The sequence below is a fragment of the Psammomys obesus genome, unplaced genomic scaffold, assembly GCF_907164565.1.
Source record: "Psammomys obesus unplaced genomic scaffold, mPsaObe1.curated_primary_1811, whole genome shotgun sequence".
NCBI classification, from domain to species: domain Eukaryota; kingdom Metazoa; phylum Chordata; class Mammalia; order Rodentia; family Muridae; genus Psammomys; species Psammomys obesus.
Genome location: NW_026596256.1, coordinates 5,811,151 through 5,826,138, shown reverse-complemented (window position 1 = coordinate 5,826,138; position 14,988 = coordinate 5,811,151). Strand labels below are relative to the sequence as shown.

The 14,988-nt window shown below is 40.3% G+C and overlaps 1 protein-coding gene across 1 annotated transcript in view; it reads left to right on the top strand.

Moving 5' to 3' along the window:
• Positions 1-14,988, top strand: part of Nbea (neurobeachin) — a 509,877-nt gene that overhangs the window by 428,059 nt on the left and 66,830 nt on the right. Inside the window, exons 44-46 of the mRNA XM_055596761.1 lie at positions 338-405; positions 2,708-2,848; positions 8,686-8,805. Of these exons, the coding sequence (XP_055452736.1) occupies positions 338-405; positions 2,708-2,848; positions 8,686-8,805 (329 nt within the window). The remainder of the gene's footprint in view (positions 1-337; positions 406-2,707; positions 2,849-8,685; positions 8,806-14,988) is intronic.

Here is a 14,988-nt window from a genome sequence, read left to right as displayed (position 1 = left end):
GGGGGGGGGTGCAGCCTTGCCAGGCCACAGAGGAAGATGATGCAGCCAGTCCTGATGAGACCTGATAGGCTAGGGTCAAATAGAAAGGGAGAAGAACCTCCTCTATCAGTAGACTAGGAGAGGTGCATGGGAGGAGAAGAGGGAGGGAGGGATTGGGACGAGGTGAGGGAGTGGGCTACACCTGGAATACAAAGTGAATAAATTGTAATAAATAATAAAAAAGTAAAACAAAATATACTAGTATATAGTTAAAAACACTTGTTTCTTGACTACTAGAAACAAAATGATTTTTATTAAAGTGGTAAGTATAAGTGAAATTGTGTACACTTTATTTCAGATAATTTACTTGTAGCTTTAGTAGGTAAAATTCCAAATCAGAAACATATTTTAAGTAGTAAAGGAGAGGTTTGCAGACTTCAATACACTGTAGCTGTTTCATTCAGAGCATGGTTCAGCAAACACTCTAATAGACTTCAGCCATAGCAAACTAGAAAATGTAAATATTTATTTTATCTTTTAGAGGTAGTTGAGGGAAAAAAACTGGAAGAGATTAGAGAACTGGCCATTTCCTTCTTCCATGATCTTGTTGGATCTTAGAGAGCAAACAATATCAGTATAACGTTAGTCCTTCTATGCAGGCTGCTCTTCTGCAACTGAAAGGTCCAGCAGCACATTCAGCACAGAAAGTGGCTCACTGATTTAGGAAGATGTCTAGGCATCTAGAGGAGTCTGGATCAAGTTCACTATATAACTTCTGTCTGTTCCACTTGATAGTGCTTGTCCTTTCATCAAACACAAAAGTTGCATTTGTTTTAGATACTGGGAATCAGTGGTTTTGGAACTTTAAAATATTAATACTCTTGTCCCCAAGAAACACAACTTTTAAAAAGTAAATAAGTATTTTAATCCTGGTTGTCATAATAAAGGCTAGCATAGAAGGAATATACTTTACAAATAATTTCAGTATTCAGGCTAAGCATTCTTACAAATAAGAGCTTATTATGGAAATTCTAGCAGCCTGAACTGCTGACATCATTGTGTGGTTTAAATTAGTCTTCTGGGACCAAAAGAAAAGGCTCACAGCAATTTGTGTAACATTTTATGTCCTATTGAAACACTAATTTTCTATGACTTGTCTTAATGTTAAGCCTTTGGGGAACTTCTTACTTAAGTGGTAATATTAAATTTTGAGGTAAAGACTGATATATTTAATACTTTCATTCTCCATGTAAACATTTATTTGTATAGTACCAGCTTAAAACAATAACTTGTATCTAATTGATAAGTGTAGGTGCCGTATATGAAGACACCAAAACCAGACGTAAAAATTGAACTAAGGCAGCTTGATATTTGTGCCTATGAGTGTCAGATCCAAAAGAAACTGGGGACAAAAGGCTATCTGTGGTGCCTGTTAGCATGCCAAAGCGCAGCCTGTCCTCCAGGCATACTCTGTACCAATGGCTCTCCTCAGCTCTCGTCACCCTGCCTCTACCCTCAACTTTTCCAGCTCATGGGCTTTCTTTACCCCAGTTTCTCATCCCTGTATGACCCTGCCATTTATGTCCAGACATACTTTTGGCCCCCATCTCAAGTACATGCTCTCTCTCTCTGTCTCTGTCTCTCTCTCGTTTTCCTCTCTTCTCTTCCACTCCCCCTCTTGCCCCTCACCTCTCAAGGCACTGTCCATTCTGCTAGCCACATGCAGTCTACTACTTTCCCGCCCTGCTCTGGACTCACCCAGATGCCTCTGCCTGCACTCTCCCTCAACCACACCTTGGAGTGATCATGTTTTTATTTTAGACAATGAGGATGTGCTTGGCATCATTAAAGACTGGGTGTGCTAAGGTTTCAGCCACGGTTTGACAGTTAACATCTGCTTTTGAAGGGAAGAAAGCATCCCATGTTTCTCTCTAGAGCTCTGATAGAACAGGTCATAGTGGCCTCACAAAGCACCTAGATGGGAATCTGAGTCCTCATTATTTAGTTGGCCATTTAAATTAAAAACATAGGTGCTCCAATTGGGCAGTAACAACAGGACCAGCATTCCAATTGTGCTTCCTGTGAAGGACTTTGGCTCCATTGCATACACGGTAGACACCAAGCTTGGCAAATAGGAAAGACATACAAAGACGAGTTCAGCAAAGACAACAATATAGAAAGCTGTCTTAATGATGGTTGCCAAGCTCAGTCTCCATCGTGTGTGCTAAGGAAGCATGAAAATTCTAATTTGACCTGAACTGGTAAAACCTAATCGCTCTCAGTTTTTTGTTTGTTTGTGTTTGTCTTGTTGGTTTTGTTTCCTTGCTTGTTTTGGTTTTTGGTTTTAGTTTAGTTTTGACAGAGAGAGCAAAAAAGAACATAAAATTGGCTGATTAGGGAGATGAGAAGGATATAGGAAGGATTGGGAAAGGTGTAAGAACATGAATAAAAATGTATAAAAACATTTAAGTTAAAAAAAAAAAACCCAGATCACCCTCAGAACCTAGTTTTCTGGAATTACAGCTAAGTCTAGGACGTTGCTCAGGTGCTCTCTCTCCCTGTGTGTTTTTAGCAAGTACACTGATTAGTAATTAATACTGAATCCGCTCACTGAAAAAGCCATACAGAACAGTCCATTACTGCTGAATTGCTTTCATGGTGTTGCCTGGACATCTAGGATGTTTGCTGTTACTGAATGGAACAGAGCATTTCTTTTATCTTTTTACAGCCAATTGGTGCTTTGAACCCAAAGAGAGCAGTGTTTTACGCAGAGCGCTATGAGACATGGGAAGACGATCAAAGCCCGCCCTACCACTATAATACACATTACTCAACAGCGACTTCTGCGCTATCGTGGCTCGTTCGAATTGTAAGTATCATCTGAACCCAGCTGTCTGTGGTTCCAGAGTTTGCAGTGTAAGTAAATTAAATGAAAATCAAGTATATTTGGTGTTTGTTTTAATAACTAGAGAACAGTCGGCAGAAAATGAACGCCATGGAGCACAGGAATGCATCAAGTCTGTGATCTTCCTGAGCAGGATTACAGATACAACAGATATGTGCAGATTATAGATGTGCACCACCACGCTTGACTTCGATTTTTTTTTTTAACTGTATGATCATCTTTGTAGAATTGGGTTAGGAAGCCAGTTACTTAAATTCATGTACTTATTTTTGAGCTGAGGATTACCACATGCTGAGCGGGCACTTTGTTACTAACCCTAACCCTGCCCCACCCAGTATCCTCAAATCAGTCGTAAAGAACCCTCTGATGTGTATCTTTAATTTTAGATCAGCTAACATATTGATGAAACAAACCCAAACCTTAAGAAACCAACTGTCTACTTACAAACCACAAGTAAAGATATAAAATTGTGATCTCTTTTTTAGACCAAGCTTTTATATATATATATATTTTTTTTTTTTTGACAGATCATTATTCTGATTGGTGCAAATTAGAAGCAAGGGTATGACAGCATCAAGGATTAGCTAAGGCTTGAGTCAGGAGTTAGTGGCTTTCTGAACTGGATCAGACTAGTTCAAGCTGGTAGTGGGCAGCCTTGAGCAGCATTATCTTCCCCTGGCCTGATGTCTTGGCTGTTTCTGATCAGTTGCCCTTTCTCTCTCTCTCTCTCTTTCTCTCTCTCTCTCTCTCTCTCTCTCTCTCTCTCTCTCTGTGTGTGTGTGTGTGTGTGTGTGTGTGTGTGTGTGTGTTTCCTGTAACTGGTATATCATTTCTTAGGAATGCAGACTTAAGCCTGCTCTGCCTAGTAAGAAACTGAAGCCTATCATGGAGTTGGTTAGGCTCTAGACCAATGTTTTTAAATTAGTCTCATCTTTCTCAGATTCAGCTTGATTGTGTAAGTTTGAAGTTAAGAGAAACCTTAACTGTTAGACACTAAAAAATTAGTGGCCAATCCTAGTTACATGAACCAGCCTGAGCTGCACTGCTTCAGAGGGCACTTCACCTTCACACAAGAGAACATGTCCTCTGAGTTTCACACAGAATTCTTGGAATCCACCCTGTGGCTCCAGCCACAGAGCTGAGCAGACTACAGAACTGAGTAGTCAAGACTTAGGGGCACTGATGGCTACAGACATAAAATGTGGTCATAATTGATTTGTACTCAGAAGGAGGAAAGCAGAGAAAAAAGCAAAATGACCGGTAAATTCAACTTTCTGCTTGCCAGTAATTAGGCCACAAAACTAAATTTCATTTAAATGACTAATAGTCATTTTCACTACTACCAGAGAATGACTGCCTAGCCATGAACGGACTGCAAACAAACAAAGATCAGTACAGGAAACACAGATTTTAGAGCTAGGGGAACAGGGCCTAGGTAAATTCCTATTTGCTGATTATTGTGGGAGCCAAGAAAAAATGTGGCTGCCCCTAAACAGGCCATGAACTGCCCTCCACAAGTCATCAAATTAGTCCAACTCCAGTTCGCAAATAGCCCTAAAATCACAACACTAACACAGTTTTTGAAAACATTGAAACCAAAAGTTTTCACCATTTTTTTCCTCATCAGTCTGTGATGCCACAGCCTTGGTGAGCCACCGCTGTGTGTGTGTGTGGGGGGGGGGGGGGGGGGGGGGGATTCAGGAGACTCAGTCAGGTCTCTTGGAGATGGGAAAAAGCCCAGAACTGCTTGTAAAAACAACAACAATGAATGTATCAATTGGGCTGTCTTGAGACTTAAATAAGGAATGTTTGACTGCATCTTGAAATAGTCACAATGATGTTTTGTGTTTTCTGTGAATGCCAATTAGTCAAGAGAGACAGACTGGCAAAACTCCTTTAAAGAAAACACACTTGTTCCCAAGCACCTAATTTATTTAATATTTTGTTGCTTCCAAGTAAGCTAAATCTTTTCTCTAGTCACAAAGCACAAGCAGTTCTCTGGCTGACTTGCTGTCCCAGTGGGTGGAACCCAGAACTGGTACGTGCAGAGGCCTGACGGTAACCTTCCTGCACACAAAGCAGTGCTGCCTCACAGCCAAGCCTGACTGACTGTTCCACAGCTTGTAGTGGCCCCAGAAAAGGAAGGAAACAGGTGGAACTAGTTCCATAAATTTTAAACCAGGCACAACCAAAATGTTACTTTTTAATCATGTTACCAATAAAAAAATCATTTATACAATGTTTAATATTTTTGAACTCATTTTGAAATCCAGAGAATATGTTATATTTCTAGCACAATATAGCATTTGTTGGCTACTGTATCAGACAACATGGATATCTAGAGTTGCCTTTATAAAGATTCATTTAGCTCAACAGTTTCATGGCAAGCTGTCAGAGACAAGGTACTAGAGTACTGTGGTCTAACAGCTTAGGGAGCAGTCAACTGAAGACCAAAGGAACTTTGCTTTCTTCACTCTTTATGAAGCAGAAAATGCTTTACAATTTGTGTCATTAAGAATCAGTTCATAAAATCTAATACATATTAAAGAAAGTGTCTGTCCTCTACCTTTCAAGCCTTTTAAACCTAAAGTCATTAAATACTTTATCAGTCAATAAATTTAGTATGTCAATGACGATAATTGCATAAAAATGCTAATTAGCTACATACCTCATTACTTTAAATTAAGAATATTCTTTTATGCAAACTACCAGTGAGATCACTTGTCTGACTTGCCACACTCTTAGAAAGACCATTTCATTGAAGGCTGCCAGACAAATGCTGAATAAACCCTCATTCAAAAGTGGGATTTCTTAAGGTAACTAATATACAAGACACATTGTGCTTGGACTTTTGTTCTTTCTGGACATGAAGCATCACCCCAAAATAATCACCCGGTGCTCACTGGCCAGTACAGCCCACAGTGACCAGTTTTTCCAGTCCACACAGTGTTTTCAGACCTTCTGTGCTAAGCCAATTCTTCAGACATTTAATAACAATAATTTAAGTTGAAGTTAAATTGGTAACATTCAAAATTTTAATGTCTACACGTGTTGTTTATGATTTATAATGTTCTTTAATGATTGCAGATAATTTAGAAATCTTACCTGGAAACTCAGCTGCAGTGTGTCATTATAATAAAAACATCAGTCGTACTTTCACAAACATCATTGTTAAACCAAACTGAGTAAAGCTTTTCAGTGTGGCTATTTTGGATACTGGCACATTAGGACAGAGCATGCTCACTTAGAGGAACACAAGTGATATGCAATCAGAAGTGTGGCACACAGGTTAATTAATAGAAAATGGTGACTGATTCTAAAGTTACTTTTGAATTCTTTCAAAAGAAATAGGAGAAAATTTAATCTCAGGCCTCCACTTCATGGGAGTGTGGCCTTGAACCTGCTCATCTGCTTGCACACACCTACTAGGAACACAAAGTGCAGCATGCCAGCCCAGAGAGACAGACCTAGCAGAGGAAGCGCTCGCTCAGCATGGACCTGCTTCCTTCCCTCTCTGTGAGGGTCCACATCCCTTCACATCTGCATCTGTCCTTTGTCCTGCTTACATATGATTGGGTTTGGTTCGGGCTATTAAATGGAGTGAAGGGAAGAAAAGGAAAGAAAGCTCCATGTTTCTAGGGTGGAATTCTCTGGTCTGTAGTGGTTCCAAGGCAAGGAAGATGGGCAGTGTCTTTGGAGGGATTCAGTCAGCTGCTGTCTAGGTGCACAAAGCTAGTGGTTATTTGATAACTTTGTGTCAGGTAAGATATATCAACCCTTCTCTTTGTTATTTCATTTAATCTTATCCAATTCTCGTAATTACCCCAAAGACTATTGTCAGCATCAGTTTATAGAAACAAAGTAACAGAGGCAGTGGCATGACAGAGTTATGTAAAGGGACTTGCCTGAGATAGGTAAATTGTACAACCAAATTTTAAAACTAATCAGGCATATTTTGCTCAATTTAGTGATCAATTTATTGCTGTTATTTTTTAATTTTTTAATAGTCCAATTTTTATTAATTTAATGATCATATATGCCACATTTACCATCTGACTTTTATTTGTAAATTAAAATTAGTAAATTAAAAACAAGTTAATGTGAGAGATACCTCAGACAGTCTTTATTCTGATTTTTAGTGACATCCACTTGTCTCTGACATAACTTAAAATCTTAAAAGAGTGAACTTCTGCCTGCATATTTGATTTTCAGGTGAAATAACTCATCCCCCTTTTTCTTATGTTTTGTTTATCATTCATGGTCTTGTCCCTTCCACTTCACTTTTCTATCATCCAAAACTGAGGATGATATATTACAAATGTAGAAAATTGATGACTATTCACACTGAATTTCAGAAAGATCCTGAAAAGGGTAAATAAGGTTGCTACTGTGTGGCCACCCTCTAAGATTAGTAGCAGAGCAAGGACTGTAAAGGGACAAAGGGAACATCTAAGACATTAAGAAAGGAATGGGGTATGTATTAAAGAAGAGAGGCAAATAATTAGGACAGTATCCTGCAGACTAACATCATCAAACTTTCGAATGATTTTTGTCATTTATCCTTCCCATCATCACAGAATAGGCTTAAATGTACCAGCGGAAATACACATTTGCCTTTGTTCTGCTTGTAGGTAAGTAAGGAATCCTTAGTGAGAATGAATATTATGTACCCTTTTTGGAGGCAAATTTAATGATGCCAAAAGCAAGCTGTCCCCCTCAGCATAAAACCTGCAGCTCAGGCATTAAAGTGGAATGTATGCCCAGGCCTTATAAGGGTGTCATCCCAAGGGCTCCTGCTACGGGAAGATGCCCCGGTTGATAGACACAGTGCTAACAATTCTGATCAAAGGCAGCAGTCACAGAGTACTAGAATTTTCCAGTCTCAGCTGCATTCCCTTTGGTTCATTCCTTATTTAGTGGATTATGTCATGAAGAATCTTTATGCACCAGGAGTTAAGCTGAGTATTGGAGATGAAATAGAGAATGAGATAGACAGGGACGCTTCCATAGTGGGGAATGCAGTCAAGGGAACTGCGTGAACAATGCTCAGAGTCTGGGAAGGCTACTTTTAACATACAGGGAGGAGAACTGCAGTCAGTCCAAATTCCTCCCAGGGGCAAGTGTCTAGTGAGGGAAAAGGGTGTTTGCGTCTTGCAGAAGGAATATCATACACTAAGGGTCGGAAGCTAAAGCAACCGGCTAAGCCCCGAGCCCAAGCAGAAAAGAGTGTGAGAACTAAGAATGCACAGTTGAGACTTACTCCAGAGCTCCCTGGGGCTGTCTGGTGTCAAATCTGTGCTTGGGTAGCCCTTAACCACTCCAAGATGGACATCACCAAACTAATTCTCCACTGTAGTGGACAAGGTCAGAGTAAGTAGCTTGCCTTATTGTGGTGTTAGTATGTATAGGTTGTGTAAGGGAACTCACAGTATGGCACAGAATACACCCAGACACCAAATCCTCAGCACAAAGGAGAGAGGGGCAAGGGCGAGGGGTTTCCTCTGCATTGGACCAAGAGAGCAGGTAATATGTAGGAATGACCTTTATCCAAGGCTCGGTATTCTGCCTATGGAGGCCTCAGGGGTAATTGTGTGTATACATATATATGTATGCATGTATACATATATATGTACACATGTATGTACATGTCTGTATATACATATGTATGTGTATGTATACCAGTGGACATATACACATGTACACACATGTGTTCATGTGTGTGTGCATATACATGTATTTGTGTATGTATATGTGTTTCAAATGCTCCAATGACTGATTTTTTTGTTTGTTTGTTTGCTTAGGAACCATTCACAACCTTCTTCCTCAATGCGAATGATGGGAAGTTTGACCATCCAGACCGAACCTTCTCATCCATTTCGAGATCATGGAGAACCAGTCAGAGAGATACCTCCGATGTCAAGGTATATAGTTTATTTATCATTTATAGTCATGGAACTTTAACATTAGTTGGCATTTTTAAGTAAAAAAAAAAAGATATATGACATTTTATATTACAACTTTGTTCCATCATATTAAAGTTGTATACTACATCTAATCTTAAGGAAAATCTGTTGTTGTTGTTTTGTTATTGTTGTTTTTGTTGTTTTTGTTGTTGTTGTGTGACCCATTTAGTGTAACCAAGGCCATCCTCATGACTGGTATATTGGAAATATCCATTGGAGCCTAGTGGGACGGTCAATAGTGGGTCCATAACTGAAAGAAATGATTGCCTCCTTTCCTTAAACGCATAGGCAATGATTCAGCAATGAGGGTAGACCTCCCTGAGATCCCCCTCCATCCTGGCTGTTGATGAGCCCATTCATGTGCCGACATGGTGTAGTCATTGGTATTTTCTCAAAGTTCATGACTGCAATTACCTGGAAGAGGTATTTGCAGTCTTTCTCCTTTCCTTCTAGCTCTGACCATGTTCCTATGTCCACAGTGTTAGAGGGGATGGCACAAATGTCTTACTTAGGACTGAGCACTCAGCCCTCACTTATTCTCTGCACCTTGTATAGCCATAAGTCTCTGCCTCTTGGCAGCTCACTGGGAAGGCAGGTTTCTTTGATTAAGGCTGGGAGTGGATATAAACATGCATTTAGAAGGTGGTTTGACACACTCTAGTTAAACAACAGAATTAAGCTCCTCACTAGTTCCTATGATGCCCCGACTGTGGACTTTGGGTAAGATTTACAGTACCAGGTATGGACTCCTTCTTGTGGTAAGGGCCTTAAACACAGTCTGAGTAGTGTTGTAGCCACTTCTCAGCTATGCCACCATAGCCCAAATGAACAAGACCTTACAAAAGATGAGGTTGGCATTGCAACTTGTAGCCACATTTCTTCCCTAGCACCTTGTATGTCATCTTCTAGCACTTTAAAAGCTGGAGGAGGCTTCCAGCTCAGTTCAAGCTTGATTTTTCTATAGCATGCAATCGAGGTGTGCGGTGACCTCAGCAATAGGATCTTATCATCTAGTTCCAGTGTACAACTAAGAGGAATGGCAAAAGCAATGTTTTAGAGCCTTCTGGGGTCTCCCTAACCAACAAGTAGTAAGGAGCTACCCTCTACTTAGTACTGGAGGTTTTTGTTAATAACCAGTAGCTTCAATTAAGAACCATCCAAAAGTAACTCAGGATTTTTTGCGTGTGTTTGTCAACTAAAGTGTTTCTTTTTTATTATTCCAAACAAACAAACCCTGTCTAATCCAGGTGGCATAATCAGGAGATGGAAAGAAAAATCCTATAACTTACCTTTCCTGCTGTTCACTCAATATTTGGCCCACTGCATCAAACACTGTGGGAATTGAATCTGACCTTAATGTGTCATAGTGTTATAGCTGACCCAGCTTTGGGTTTGTGTAGCCGGGGGCAATTAATAAGGCATTAATGACAAGACCCATTTAAAATGCAGGCTTTTCTGTGCAGCCTTAGCCTTTACTTAACTGCCTGGGGATACTGTGCAACAGTCCACATTAGATTAAACCAGCACACACAATTCTCAAAAAGAAAGCAGAGCAATTTTACAGTTGGTGCAACTTAACTGTAATTAAGTACTAGGACTTGTTAATTGTTTATTTGTACCCTTTTTTAAAAGAAAAAGAAAAGGATTACATGATTATGATGATGCATGAGGAAAAGGTGCTCTCTCTTTTCTCTCTTTTTCTGATAGTAAGATCACATGATAAAGTTATTACGTAGGTAGTTTCTATTTTCAGCACCCCGTTTTTTATGGAGTTTTTTTTCTACCACTTCCACTCAGTGCAACACTGTCAGGTGTCACTGAATTTAGGGTTCAGTCCTACAGAAAGGAGCTGGCTAAGCTCAGCTGATTGGTTTGCATATCTGGCTATCCAAAACATTTATACAGGGCAATACAGTATCAGCAGGCTGGGAAGAAGTTTTGAGTGAGCTGTGGAGTCACTTCTTTTACAGAGCAAGTCACAGGATGTTAAAGCAGACTGGAGCACGTCCATGTTTTATTTGTTTCTATGACCATTTATCAGTCTTAATTTATGCATGTAGCATTCACATTTAGAAAGAGCTAGGTAAGTTTTAATCTAAAGCCCTGATGAATTAAATGTGGTGGCCACATTTATCTAACAGTCTTAACTTCTCTAAGAAATTCAACTAAAATATCCATAAGCCATCAATCCAACTGAGTACCCCGGAAATCAGGGAGGGGCCTGCTCTTGTTTAAAGCATCCAGAGAGTAAGACAAAAGCTGGAAGCTGGAAGGCACTCCACGGGCAGCAGTATCTCAACCTCCTGTTAACAAAATCACCTGATGAACAGTGTGCATGGAAGTTAAATATTCTTTTATATAACTGAAGATTTCCATCTCAAGCCAGAGCTACATCCTCACTTTATCAAACTATTCCAAGTGAAAATACATCCTCGCTGTTCCTAGCATCGTAACAAAGCACTGGCATTTTACTTAACTCAGAGGTCCAGCCTTACATGCCCACACATACATGAGGTCAGTCATTTCTAATTTATTGATTTAAACACACTTCTCAACTTTCCTTTCCATCCTGAGAACTGGGTCAGTGTTTCAACTGCCAGATACCTCAGCAAGCTGCCAAATCCCTGGCAGCCTTTTGTTACCTTTTAAGGAAACTTCACAGTTGGTTGCTGACTGTGGTACTTGACTACCAGAAGTCAGGCATCAAGGAAAGTAGCAATGTGACAATCTCTGGAAGGGGTTTGTTTTTGTTTGTTTGTTTGTTTGTTTGTTTGGTTGGTTGGTTGGTTGGTTTGTTTTCAGGCAGCCCTCCTGAGCCCCCCGCCCCCACACCTACACCACACACTTAATTGGTTTATAAGGAGCGCACTTCCGTGCCTTGACATTATGCAGACTGCTGTGTCAGTTCTCCCTGGCCAGCTCCCTTGGCCCTTGCATACTGTGTGTTTACATTTCAGGGTCTCTTTCTTCAGCAAGACTGCATGTTCACACCCAGAGCAATCCACTTCTGCATCCTGAAGTGTATTCTATTACAGTTGTTAAGGTCAAGGCTGAAGAGAGTATCCTGGAATAGAGTTTCTGTATACCTTGTATGTATTTGCAAAGGGTGATTCCTAATAATGGCTAATGGCACCAGTGGCTCAAGGGCATCTGCATGTTTAATTTTTAAACATATTATCAAACCATCATCTCCAGGGATGACATTTTCCTCCCTAAAGCCATGTGTTAGGCTGCTCCTTCGCCATCTGCAAGTGTCCTGTTGTAAGAAGTAGGGTAGCTGATGCTGCTCTAGGAAATGCGTTAGCATGAGCAACACCATCTCTGAATTCACCTGCCTTTCCAATGCCTCACAACACTTTAATGTAATTACTGACCATAAGGTGACACATGGTGTTTGTCTATTTGGGGTGTGGTCTTCTGCCTTCTGAACGGTTGAAAGCAGTCTTTGAAATTACAGATAGTTTCATGAGGTCCCATTTATTGATTGTTGCTCTTAGAGCCTGTGCTGTTGGTGTTCTGTTCAGGAAGTTGTCTCCTGTGCCAATGAGTTCTAGGCTGTTTCCCACTTTTTTTTTCCAACTGATTTAGAGTATCTGGTTTTATGTTGAGGTCCTTGATCCACTTGGACTTTAGTTTTGTGCAGGGTGATAAATATGGATCTATTTTCATTTTTCTGCATGTAGACATCCAATTGGTCCAGCACCATTTGTTGAAGATGCTGTCTTTTTTCCATTGAATGGATTTGGCTTCTTTGTCAAATATTGAGTATTCATAGGTGTGTGGGTTTATTTCTGGGTCTTCTATGCGATTCCATTGATCCTCCTTTCTGTTTCTATGCCAATACCATGCAGTTTTTATTACTGTTGCCCTGTAGTACAGCTTGAGATCGGGCATTGAACTTATGACAGGAGTCTACCACAAAAGGCATCTGAAAGACTCTACCTAGCAGTGTTTCAAAGCAGACACTAAGACTCATAACCAAACCCTCGGCAGAGTGCAGGGAATCATATGAAAGAAGGGAAGTTAATATGATATGGAAAGGATAGGAGCTCTACAAGGACCAAACATATCTGGGCACAGGGTCTTTTCTGAGACTGACACTCAACCAAGGACCATCTATGGATATAACCTAGAACTTCTGCTCGGATGTGGCCCGTGGTAGCTCAGTAACCAAGTAGTTTTCCAAAGTAAGGGGAACACGGACTATTTCTAACAGGATCTCAAGGGCAGGCTGTTTGACACCCCCCCCCTCCCCGGGGAGGAGCAGTCTGTTAGGCCACAGAGGAGGACTTTGCAGCCAGCCCTGAAGATACCTGATAAAACAGGGTCAGATGAAAGGGGAGGAGGTCCTCCCCTATCAGTGGACTTGGAAAGGGGCAGGGAGGAGACCAGGGAGGGAGTGTGGGGTTGGGGAGGGAATGAGGGAGCGGGATACAGCTGGGACACAGAGTTAACAAAATGTAACTAAAAAGAAAAAAATAAAAAAAAAAAAGAAATTACAGATAGAAGCCAGGTGTGGTGGCACATGCATTCAATCCCAGCACTCGAGAGGCAAAGACAGGCAGATCTCTTGAGATTGAGCCAGCCTGGTTGGTCTACAGAGTGAATTCCAGGACAGCCAGGACTACTCAGAGAAATGCTGTCTCAAAAGAAATAAAGAAATCCCAGACAATGTAGCTTCTGTCAGGTTTCTAATCCACGTGCACTCACATCTATGAATGTATGTGTGATGTGTGTGTGTAAGTAATTGCACGCACTATGTATAATATAAGAATGTATTGTTTCTGTCATGTGTGTGCTTGTGTGTGTGACCAATCATGTATGTCCACATATGTTCCAATGCTTTCTAATACAGCATCAGGATGTGGGTCTTATGACAAAAATGTTAGTGTATGTGAAGTCTTTAAAAGCAATCAGTGGTGAGTTGGAATTTTCCTAATTGTATGATTCCAAACGTTGATTCAGATATTTTTCACTCTAAAATAATGACTGATTCAGCAAGGAAGAGTGAGTTACTAAGAATAATAATCCCCCTAACTGTTGGAGCATGGATTTTTATTTGTTTCTACACTGTAATACAGCAATTTACTTGTTTTTAAGGAAACATGTTTTTGTTTCCAAAGAAGAAAATTATCTCTGCATTAGATACTGACTTAGACACCCTTGCAGGAAAGGCTGGGAATGCAGGGGATGGTTTTATTCTGTCTCTCTCCATTAATGTCAGGCTCTTCCTGTGCTAATGAACCCAAGCTGGATAGGAAGGGGAGCTGCCCAAGTGACTCCTGAGGAGAGGCCCCTGGAGTGGAGTCAAATTGTATTTTGATTTTAAATTTCTTTCCTTCAGCCATGCCCTGCGAGCAGAGATATTTCACTTAGAGATGTTCTTACACTAATTTTCCTTAATACCTTCGGAAGTTGTAACGCTACTTTCTGAATAGCTATGTAGACGTTAGAAAAGGTGGCTGTGACACCATGTCATTAAGGTGACGTAGTGTAAATTAATGCAGTTAATGGAGGTGCTCACACTGCCTCAGTGACCCATTATGAGCTCTCGTGGAATTAACAGATGCCCAGGCATCAATCTTTGGGAAAAGGATAGAAAAGCGCTGGCAGCTTTAAAACCTCACGGTGAATTATATTAGGAAAGTGAAAACGTCTGGGTTAGATTTGATTTCACCAGGAAGCCATAAAATGGTACAGCTCTCAGCAAAATATATTAAACTGAAATGTCAGATTTGATGCAATAGGTACACAATTATGATAGTGTTAATAGTGGTCTTCTATCATCCTAAGACATACTTTCCAGTTCAATTTCTCAGCAGCTTGAACTTGTCATAAGCTTATAAATTAGAAATTGTGTTTGAGGATATTTTCCTATTTTTGACAGAACGCATATACTATTATTAACTGTACCATGGGATTTTAGTATAGCTGTTAAAATAAACTAGGAAATCACATTTGCAGACACAAAATGCCTGTTACAGTATCCAATTTGCCATTTCTTTAATAAAAGTCTATGTCTTTCTGTACTGTTTTTCATTTAGCAAAATTTAAACTCCTTGGATTTTTCCTTAAAAGCAGGTGTTTAACAGCAGTGTGTGTGTGTGTGTGTGTGTGTGTGTGTGTGTGTGTGTGTGTGTG